General features: G+C 37.6%; 1 protein-coding gene across 1 annotated transcript in view; it reads left to right on the plus strand.

Annotated features, from left to right (window-relative positions):
- Positions 1-12,347, plus strand: part of LOC106876157 (uncharacterized) — a 301,548-nt gene that overhangs the window by 33,420 nt on the left and 255,781 nt on the right. Inside the window, exon 3 of the mRNA XM_089355802.1 lies at positions 9,588-9,817. Within this exon, the coding sequence (XP_089211928.1) occupies positions 9,588-9,817 (230 nt within the window). The remainder of the gene's footprint in view (positions 1-9,587; positions 9,818-12,347) is intronic.

Here is a 12,347-nt window from a genome sequence, read left to right on the forward strand (position 1 = left end):
AACTGAAATTTAGCACACGTAACAGGAACTGAGAGGGATATCGTGGAACAGCGAAACTGTATGTGATACAGACAATTTGACATTACTTTTGAATTCTACTTGCAAAAACATAAAGGATACAGTTATTCTTTTCCTTAGGACAAATTCTTTATTGACCGGTGTTATTCTTATCGTAGTTTACAAAACCAAGCATGAAAACTTTACTCAACTTTGAAGTTTTGAAGACAGACGCCCTCTTTCCACAGACACACACACGCACACATGCACTTATATATTAATGATGTACATAAATACATGACAGGTATACATAATACTGAAGTACGCATAAAGTAAACACATGCAGACAAATATATTAACATAACGAATATTAAAAAATGATAAAAATATACAATCAATGAAGAGATAAAAGAAACAGTAAGATGATACATTTTAATTTTATTAGGTATTTCTGTTTATTTAGAAACCTACATTGAAATTAGGTATTTCTGTTTATTTAGAAACCTACAAACCGGTCAGACGCTAAACTATAAATTTCACAGGGTACAACCTTAAAGTTGACACTACACCGCTAAACGCAGAAAATTTGTCTCGCTATTGGCTAAAAATACCCAGATTTTCGATTTTTAAACCTCTGCACCTTTCTTCTTCAATTTTTTTCTCCACAACATCATACCTTCAAAGCAATGAGACTAGAAGGCGACATTATTATAGCCGATTTTCAGATTTTTTACTTCCTTTTAAAAAGTGCATATTTTGCGAATGAAAAAACTAGATCTCGTATATATATATATATATATATATATATATATATATATATATATATATATATATATGATGGCCGTCCACTCGTGACCGAGGAAGACCATTGCTGACCTTTAGGAAGAATCTGCGTTCTATGACTAACTTATATTTTGCATTTGCGGCTTCGTTGTTAACTAATGAGCTCTGCTCTTGACAAGTATACACGACTGCAAACATTGTAAACCAAGTCTTCTCCATTCACTACGCTAGCAGTGCGCTTTCGAGCAGAAGGCTTAAATTCTTCATGAAGCATACGTGCTCTTTCTAAGGTGTCGACTCCTTCCTAAACCTGCTTTCTCCATCTGTGGCGATGACAGGCATTGCTCTCCCAGTCGGTCTCCTGCATATCACAGTCCTTAAATCGCAGCCTTCCACTAAGAAGTTCCCCATATAGCATCTGTTTAGGGATCCTGCTATCCTTCATTCTAATAAGGTGTCCAGTCCAGCGTTGCCGAGGCTTGTGCACCATCGCCTCAATACTCAAGATATCAGCTTTCCTCAAGATCTGTGTGTCTGGAATTTTTAAGGTCTAGTCACCATTCATAATGTGTCTCAGATATCTCTGATGGAAGCGTTCAATGACCTTTACATGACGTTTGTAAAGGGTCCATGTCTCACACGAGTAAAGGTGCGATGTCAGTACGGTACACAGCAATTCTTTGTTTGCTTTGTGATGCCATGCTAGGACCAGACACGAGACTGAAGAGAGCGGAAGGAATCAGTTGCTCTCTGTAGCCGGAAAGATATTTCATCATCCAGGAAGCAAGAACTCCCTCTTTTACCAGAAGCCAATCCCATAAAATTGGCCAATTAAAAGGTGATTACACTGGCGGTGCCTCAGTATGGCCGCAGCCTCAAGGTTGATACATATAAAAGAATATATATATATATATATATATATATATATATATATATATATATATATATATATATATATATATATATATATATATATATATATATATATATATATATATATATATACACATATATATGTACAAATAAATAACAATTGAAGGGCAGGTGTCACTTCGTCATGATTTGACACCTGTCCTTCAATTATTATTTAATTTTAATTCACCCATCTTAGAACATGCCCTCCACGTGTTCTGAAGGCTTCCAAAATTCACTTGTCTGTGACGAAAAATATTCTACCAGTACTGTTCCTACCTCGTCTACAGAATTCATATTTTTCCGTTCAAATGATTTTGAAGACTGCAGAATAAATGATAATCAGATAGGGCAATATCCGGCGAATATAGTGGGTAGGGCATCGTTTCCCATTCAAACTGTTCCAGCGTTTGGAATGACATCCTCGCTGTATGTGTCTAAGCATTATCCTAGTGGAAGAACACCTTTCGTCTAGAAACCAAAGATGGTCATTTTCCTTCTAGCGCTGACTTGAATGATTGGTTGAATGACCAAATCCAAGCTTCTCTGCTCGTTCCTCAACAGTTACGATGGGATTTTGTTCCACGAGGGTTTTGCAGGACGTCCTCGTCTAGCTCTACAGATCTTCCAGGATGAGGCTCATTTTCTAGGCTGTAGTTTCCGGTTCGGAATTTCTGGAACCACCGTTGACACTGGTTTACGCTTATTGTCCGATCTTCATATACTGCATTAACATTCCTCGCACTTTTCATTGCGTTGTTGCCTTTATTGAACTCATAAAGGAAAACATGCCGAATATGCTCCTTTGTCACTTCCATTATAGCTTTGAAAAAATAAATGTTAAAATCGAACTGCACTCTGCAAAACTTGCACTAAGAATAAGCACAAGGTAAAATTACTACATGCTTTTATAGCAATTGATGCAGGTAGTTTATTCCGTCCTCTTCCGACTTTTAGTACATGCAATTGAAAAACCGCATTATTTATGGGATGACCCAATATATATCGTTTTATTCTTTTGTTTCTTGTTGCGTGACGTCTATGCAATCTGTACTTTAAATGTAAAACGCATTTCTTTACTCCTATTGTTTTGTATGCGCCAAAAACCTAGAATTATATTATCCTTGATTATTTAATGAGAGTTTACGAAGCTGTTTATTTCGAGAATTACACTGAATGACCTTTCTAAATCATAAGTTGTCTACACATAAATTAAGAAGACAATTGCCCGGGCTATTTTGTTTGTGTTAAGGAAATTATTTCAAGTATATATTACTAAATTAAGTGACGCTAACAACAACAACAATGCTCACACAAATACCACAGACACGGTAGCATATAGGTATTCAATTTTTTTGCGATGCATTTTAGTACCTGGAATGGAAACAGAAATAGATTTTCTGTAATCTCTTCTTACAATATAGCTATTTGAATTAAAAATTCAGGTAATTAGGTAGACGATGAGGAGTAAGATGTAGAAGTAAGAGTCTACGTTCATAGATAGGAACGATCCAACAATAAATGATATGTATTTTTATGTATTTATTATTTCAAGCAGAAACAGTTATAGTTTAAAAATGCAGAAGTGAATTAATTATATCGGAAAACATATTTGCTAACATATAGTTAATATAAACAGAATAATGCAGTTAATTTAATGGAAAGATATTTGCACGTATATAGAAATGTATGCATGTATGTCGGTATTACAGCACAACGGTGATATTACCCTTTGCCGAGCATGAAATACCAAGTATGTTAAGCAAAAATCATGCAGAAGAAAGTGAGAGCGCACTTCCGTGCAGCGTCTAAGGTGGTTCAACTCGAGGGTTCTATATTCCAACTTTTATATAACTCTGGGAAAATTTTCCCAATCCTATGAAAATACAATTTGACAGGAATTTGCATAACTTTCTTTAATCTCCTTACTGTGAATTGCTACATGCTAGCGGATGTTGATTGGTCAATAAACATTTACGTAGACATTCATGCTTTTTATGCCGATAGAATTAGGCTTACGGAGCTGGTCAATGAAATCAGTGAGATCCGCCCTGCACGTAACAACATGTGATCAACATAAACTCAGAAGTCAGAAATTCTCGGGCACTGGATGAGCACGTGCAGAAGTTTCATCGCTCTGCGCATTTCTCAGACAGATCCGGCTGTCGGTATCATCGTACATTAGAGTTTACCTCAAACCGGCAATGTCTCTTGGTAGCAATACCAGGACAGGGATTTCTGCAAATTATCCATGGGCCCCGGATGGTTTTCGTTGGACACCCTGTATGATAAAAAACAAAACTTTTGGAGGGCAGATGAAATCAGTAGTGTCAACGATGTCTTGTTCACTTGGAGATCTGGATTAAACCGATCTGTCCATCCAGGACTCTACGATTATGTTCAGGTGTCAAGCTGCAGGTCTATTGAATTTTCCTGGTTAATTTTCGCTCCTATCAACGCCACGTATTCCCTTAGGTCGATTTGTTCCTTCTCTAACACTATTATGGTAACGTTTCATGCATATGCCAACACGGATCATCTGCATATCTTAGTTTGCGCAGAATGCACCTCACTATCCCTGGCTTTCACACTCATGGCTCCAGCGTCAATACATACAGAAGAATCAAGAATGAACAATCTCGGCGGTCAGACTGAATGGTTCTGATAGGTGGCCATTTAACCAGATGACTGACCGCTTTGAAGACAGCTGCCAAATACCGATGGCCGAACTTATCACCCGTGCCAGGTTTATTAATATCCCTCTCTATGATGTGTCACACACGATAGAGGTCGTCGTGGTTTGTCTGTCTTGTATGGCATTATCTGCGTCTCACCCTCGTTCGGGTCCTTCTCAGCAGTGCCATCTCACCTCGGATCAGAGGACTGGGAATTTTCCCATTCTGTTGCTAGTTCCATGAACGCTTGCTACGAGATCGCCGAACAATTCTGACATATTAGCGTAAAACTCGTAAGGAAGGCCAACCAAACCAAGCCATTTGTCCCTCGTGCAGCCAAACATGGTTTCCTTTAATTTCCACAACGCTCCGATGCCCCACCAAGAGTCGCTGCTGGTTGCAGAGTTAGGCACTAAAGTCCATCCTGCATTTTAGCCCCCGTCCCACTCTTTCCGAACAATTGTGCATAGTGCCACCGAAAAGCCACGCATATCTGCCTGGAACCGAGTAACAAGCATTCATTGTGATCCACCAAAGACTAGCTATGGCTTTCTAATCATGTTGTGCCTCTGCCACTTGGGCCTATCGAATAGCTTTCGTTCCCTATTTGTCTTGAAGCCTAGCTTAGCATTTTAGAAACGCAGCCATCCTGTTTCGCTTTGAGAATTAGTCAAGATTTAATCTTACTGCAAGCATATAGGTTGCATTTTCTGTGCAAATCTTCTAAGTCTGCTTCTATTGTAATCCTTAATGTCGGATTGTTATAACGTCCACTCAAGTATAGCAGTATAGTTAGTAAGACAAGTAAGACCACGACTATCTATGACCGTCTACTTCGTACTCTCTCTTTATACTGACGAACCTCAACTTATTTATAGCGACTATTACATATCCCTCGTCACGTGGGAGGGGTGTACCATCATTACTATTATCCACACAACATCTCCCCTTTTAAATTTTCCATTTTGTCTTAGGACATTTTGTCTTTTAATAACAATATTTTTTATATCACCTCACCTCGTTTTTGAGTTCTTTTTTTCGAAGTTATACATTCAATATTTTTTCCCATTTGCCAACCACTTCCAGGTACTCCGTACATTTTCTTTTTCCTACGCATGTGCGCCTGGGTTTAATCATCTATAGTTGCATTGGTACTTGAAAAGTATCATATAACCATTCCGTTGGTTCTTCCATTCTCTTGGGTTCGCTCTCAACGAATCTTTTTTTCAGTTGTGTCTCTTGTATAGCTTTTTCTACTTTTTACCAAGTAGAGCATTTTACCTATGCGTTTGGTAATCCTCCCAACCCTGTTTTCCGTTCTTATATGGCTTCACAAACACCTTTTCAATTCTGAAAAATCTTGGCATATTTTTTCCTTGTAAGTTTTTTTTCTCACCCGATAGCAATTTGACGAAGACTGATTTTATTTTCCTTGCAAACATCAGCTCCGTTGATGACACATCTGCTGGTGTATTTGGATTTGGTGTCAACACGGTATACTCCTAAGAATTGTTGTAGAGATACCTCTCCCGTGGCTTCCTTATTCGACTTTCTTAGGGTTCTCTTGAACATATCACCAAAGTGTTCTGCTTGTCCGTTAGATCTGAGACGGTATGGTGCCATAGTTATATGTTCTACAGCGAACGTTTTACAGAACTTTTTAAATTCAAAAGACTCAAATTGTGTTTCATTATCAGACACCATCGCGTCTGGGATGTCAAACAGCTTATGTAAAAAACAGTTTATGTAAAAAAAAATTGCCTTTGTTTTCGTGTAACAGCCCAATTTTATCCGATAAAACGTCTGGAAATAAATATTTTATTTTTTGTTTCAGTCCCTCAGCCTCATTTAAACCTTCGACTGAACCGACTATGTTCCCACGCAAAACACTTGTGGGCGTATTCCACAATTTGAATAGTTCCATCCACTCTATGCCGAATAGATTAACTGAGTATTTTAGCACATATATTTTTACCGTTTTCATTTGGTCACAAACTGTTACATTACACACAAATTCACCGACAAAATACAATCTTTTATCCGTAACACTATGTGCTACTTTTGTAGATTTACTTAATTTTGGCTTACCGATATACTTCTAAGTTTTTTTTCGTTCATAATGGTAATATCACTTCCAGTGTCTAACTCTTATATTTTTAATTTTCCTATTTACACATTTTCTCTTTGTTATATTACCATTTTCTTTCGATTATATACTGATTATTCTTTTTCTTTTGTTCCAACGTTTTGTCATCTTGGTTTTACAATGCGTTTTTATGTGTTCAATTTTTCCACAACGGAAGCATTCTGCTTTCTTAAATGGGCAATTTTTTTCTCTGGTGCAGACCTCCACATATAAAACATCGGTTTGTTTCCTGATTCTTGTGCTGTTTGTACTGTATTTTAGTACACACATAATTTCTATTCTGCCTATTTCACATTTGTTTCACTTGAGAGCAATCTTTAAGTTCAATTGTCTGTGTCGTGTCTTAGATTTATTATTCTTTCACACTCTTTTGACACTGGTTGTAAGGTTACAGCTCGGTTTTGTTTCAGCTTAGCGAGAATTCTTGTTCTTACTTCAGCGTCTTTCTCTACAGTTAGTCCCTGAGTAAATATCAGGCACTTGAACATATCTGGCATTAATTCGTCCAGCTTAAAATTTTCACCTTCCCGGTTAACTCTACCAACAAATGTTGTTCTCTTCTAGGTTCAAACATTCCCAACGTGTATTGAGCAATGAGCTTTTCTCACTAAAAAATTTACACAATATGTCTATTTTTCGCGAGTACATTCTCCTGCTGTCAGTTTTTTGTTTTAAAGATTAAACGCGTTTACATATCGTCGACCAAATCTTTATTGAAGATTTGTTCGTATCTTCTATAGTAAGCCTCGAAAGTAATTCCTTCGTCTGGTTCGTACTTAAACCCTGCTGTCGAGTTTGCAACATAATCTGACGAGGACATTCTTTTAGCATTTCCTGACGACTTACTATTCATTAATTGGGATGGGTGTACTATTTTTACTATTATACCCCAGACACCCTCTAATCTAGTTTTCTCTATCGCTGCTTTCATATCTTATCGTTTCTACTCTTATCGCCCTGAAAAGGGAGTATCCTCATTTGTTGTTGACGTTTACTCCCGGTCAACTAATTCACTTTCTGTAAGCTCGACGTGCTGGGAAAGATGCGCTCAGTTCACAGTAATCGGGGCCCTGTGTAGCCGATCATTTTAAGTTGAGCAGTTGATTATTTTAAGTTGTTGACAACCTATGTTATACCTATGCACTGGTCTATAGAATACCTTATCTAGCTATAATCTAAACGACTCAATGTTTTCAAAACTTTCTTCGGATTTGTATTTTAAGTATCGAAAATTAAGATATTTCACAATAAGTGAATGAATGAATGAAAGAACGAATGAATAAATAAATAAATGAATAACAAATTTCGTTTTTTTTTTCATATTTTCGCTCCTCTGTTTGGAAGAGGCAACCTGCTGTAACTTTCTATTTTTATTTTTGAATTGTTTCCTTCGATATAGGAATTAATGACCATGAAAACTAGAGACCTAGTGTTTATGATCAGGTTGATGCAAAAAACTGAGTCTGCGAATTAAATTTTTTTTTGAAGAATCGTAAACTCCTATGTTTAAAACAGAAATACCAAGTCAACACTCAGGTTGGATTAGATCAGCAAACAATTCCAACAAATTTTGCATATCATCGACATGACCCTTCTGGAGATTGTTTTGCAGATTCGTGTTGAACTCCTCCGTGAAAAATATATCCGTGAATCCTTCATCATTTCGACGAATGCTTTCTCATTAGGATATCGCAGGATTCTCCAGTTTATTACGAGGACTTCCCAACGTGCATTATAATCATTTTTAGTTGGGCATATTTTACTTTTTCCTTGCATTCGCCCACTTCATTTTTGCGATTCGGTTGCTACCTTTCTCTAAACTACACTGGCTTCTAATCGGTGCAAGATGATGGACTATTGTTGGCAGGTACTTTTTCGCAACTGTCATCATGTGTTTCTTCTAAACCATGTTTATATAATCTAGAACATGAACGTATAAACCATACTTATCTTATCCAACGTAAACGGGGTCGCCACACAAAAGTTCTCCAATCTTAACTCATCAAAATAATTTCCAAACATTTCTTACGTAAATTAGAACGAGATAGTATTAAAAATCCTTTGCCGTTTAGGCACGTCTGCTCATAGCATATGACAACGGCAACAATAACCAAAACGACAATCATAATAATACTAATAATACTAATAATAATAATGATAAATACCCTGACGCAGTACCAGGCAGAGGCTCTCATGGATCATAATCTTAACTGACTGGATGTTTTATCATGTACATTGTTTTGTCTTGGTATAAAAGATGGGCTACAGCAAATATTCTGCTCAATACAACAGATTTGCATGACCTTAACCAATTGAGCATGTCCCTTAGTGGCTGACGATAAGTGCATCTCTGATCACGAGCAGAAGTAGTGGGGGAGCATCATAGCCATGTGTTGAGAGGAATTCTTTGAGGTTTGGATAATTCACTTTCGGAATCATGGGTGTTTTGTTCATCATCCTTAAGCAACCCTTATTCAGGGACCTTTTGAGCAGGATGGGCTACGCGAGCTGAAGAAAATTCTATCTGGGCCCCACCTGCAAGGTCACTGTTTATCTTGATATGAGATCACTATGTCGCGCACATATGGTCGTGATGCATGTGCCTGGTGTACCCTTATCAGACGGGTAGTCATAGTGGGTATGCTGGGCTTCGTATATTTTATCTCAGTGTCACTTTGATGGCATACACTGCTCTCTCACGCAATAATAATAATAATAATAATAATAGCAGCAACAACAACAACAATAATAACCACCACCACCATCATCACAACAGCAACAATCCTTTCCACTATAGGCACAAGGCCTGAAATTTGAGGGGAGGGAACAACTAGTCGATTACATCGATCCCATTGATTCACTGGTACTTAATTTATTGACCCCTAAAAGACGAAAGGCCAAGTCGACCTCCGCAGAATTTGAACTCAGAACATAGCGACGGGCGAAATACCACTAAGCATTTCGTCCAGTGTGCTAACGATTCTGCCAGCTTGCTGCCTTAATAATAATAATAATATTAATAATCATAATAAAAAAAATTATAATTAACTCCATGTTTACTTCTGTATCTGCAGGCTCCAACTGAACTTCACGCTGCTGAGCTCTCTGAGTTGGTAAATTATTTGTTGAAACCAGCTAAAACTGATGTGGCCAAAGTCCGTGTTATATTTCGATGGATTTCTGGTCAAGACTTACTACGATACAAACACATTCATGCTCCACCGAAGGAATCTGCTGCTATGTATCTGAATGATTTGAAACAGAACAAAGGAAGCTACGAATCACTCTTTCGGCAAATGTGCAAGTAAGTTATCTCAAAAATTTCATTTCCATTCCATATGAATGATTATTTTTTGCTCTCTTACCTTACTGTGCGTGCGTATTTGATGTGTGTGGTAGCAGCAAAAAACACTGCATAGCTCAACAGTATCTTTACTGTATACACAGTACCGTTGTAAATATATAAAGCGTCAACAAAATGAATTATTCCAATTAATGAAATTGCTGTTATATTTTGTATACTTTGCTATAGTTAAAATCCTTCCATTTGTAGAAAGATTGGTCTCCCTAAGGAGGCCTAAACTATGATTCTCAAATGTGACACTGGGAAGCAATGAATTCGCTGTTTCGCATCAACAACTCTTTTGTGTCCATCACAATAAATATGAGGTGATTAGTAAATATTGAAACTGTTCAAACATTAATTGGACATAGACGCAGGAGTGGCTGTATGGTAAGAAGCTTGCTTCCCAACTACATGGTTCCAGGTTCAGTCCCACTGCGTAACAGCTTGGGCAAGTGTCTTCTACTATAGCTTCGGGCCAATCAAAGCCTTGTGAGTGGATTTGGTAGACGGAAATTGAAAGAATCCCATCGTATATATATATGTGTGTATGTGTGGGTGCTTGTGTGTCTGTGTTTGTCTCCTCACCATCGCTTGACAACCAATGCTGGAGTGTTTACGTCCCCGTAACTTAGCGGCTCGGCAAAAGAGTCTGATAGAATAAGTACTTGGCTTACAAAGAATAAGTCCTGGTGACGATTTGTTCGACTAAAGGCGGTACTCCAGCATGGCTGCATTCAGATGACTGAAATAAGTAAAAGAGTTTTTCCTTGGGGCTGGCCAGATTGGAGATGATCTGGAACTCGAATGAGGAAAGAAAACTCCGAATGAGCCATCCTTGTTTTCTTTGTATCGTCTATCTGGATGTTTTCTTGTCCCATTTTGTATTTACACACACACACACACACATATATATATATACGACAGGCTTCTTTCAGTTTCTGTCTACCAAATTCCACTCACAAGTCTTTGGTCGACCCAAGGCTATAGTAGAAGACACATGCCCAAGTTTCCACGCACTTGGAATGAACTCAGTACCATGTAGTTGGGAAGCAAGCTTCTTACTACACTCCCACCCCATATGTGTGTGTGTGTGTATTTCGCATAAGCATTGTGAAACTAATAACCTGGTGTAGAACTCAATATACATATGTGTAAGAAAGAAGCGTTAGTCGAGTACAGAGCGGTAATAAGAAACTGAGATGACAAAGGAATAACCGATTATCTTATGAACTTCAGCAGCTTGTAGCTGTTTCTGCTATAAGATGCAGTGGACTCATAGTTGAATGCCTGAGTAACATCTAATAGCTTCACGGGAGATTCGAATATGAAGTGTAATTTATTTGGGAAGAATGTAGTTCTTTTCTTGAATAAATTTCGCTTCTTATTTGAAGCTCTGATGATGCTATAACGTGTTATTCAGGCACTCAGTCATGAGTCCACTGCATCTTGTTAGCAGGAACAGCTGCAAGCTACTGAAATACATAAGATAATTGTTTATTCCTTTGTCATCTCAGTTTCTTATACATATGTATATATATATTGAATTGAATTCAGAACGTGAAGTTTCGGAAAATAATAGCGTAAGGCATTTTGTCCAACACTATCAATTCTTCCTGGTCACCGACTTTAGACATACACCTACACGCGCGCCCGTATGTTTGTGCGTGCGTGATAGTAGCATACCAATAACAGTAATATGCTCTTTAGTTATTTCCTTCCTCAAAAAAACAGATGTAATGTATATCCTAGTATACGCATTTTATACATTTCTATAAATTTTATTAGTGTAAGTGCTTTGATAATTTTATATAAATACAGGAGTGTATGTTTTCATGTATTTGTGTCAATGTCTTTGTATGATTAATACGCCACTGTATATAATCATGTATAATCAGAGTCGTGAATGTGCGCATGCGTGCACATACTAACATTCAAATGTTACTTCATATACAGACTGTCACTAATAGACACCTCAAATGTAAACGCAAAAGAAAAAAGTAATCTTTTAGTCATTTACCATGCAAATAAACAAAAGATGATACACTAATTCGCACCCCACCCTATACTTGAAATTACAATGAATGACACCTCCAAATCAGACACATTGAATACTCACCTCACCTTACATATTGCAGGTGCATCCGTTTTTACTCATTGTCACTATCAGTCAAGAGTGACACTAAAGTAAACATTTTTGTTTTAATATGTATACACGTTCTCTTTTTCTCTCTCTTTCTCCCTCTCTCTCTCTCTCTCTCTCTCTCTCTCTCTCTCTCTCTCTCTCTCTCTCTCTCTCTCTTCACGCACAACATACACACACGCACACACGATACCACAATTATATATATGTATGTGTGTGTGTGCATGAATGTACACACACACACACACATACACACTACAATCTCCACTTAAGCCACAGAAAAAGAGAACTCACTATTTGTACACATATTGATCTGAAGAGCAAACATGAATGACTCCAATCAGATTT

This window comes from Octopus bimaculoides, chromosome 7, assembly GCF_046866305.1.
Source record: "Octopus bimaculoides isolate indiv1 chromosome 7, ASM4686630v1, whole genome shotgun sequence".
Classification (NCBI taxonomy): Eukaryota; Metazoa; Mollusca; class Cephalopoda; order Octopoda; family Octopodidae; genus Octopus; species Octopus bimaculoides.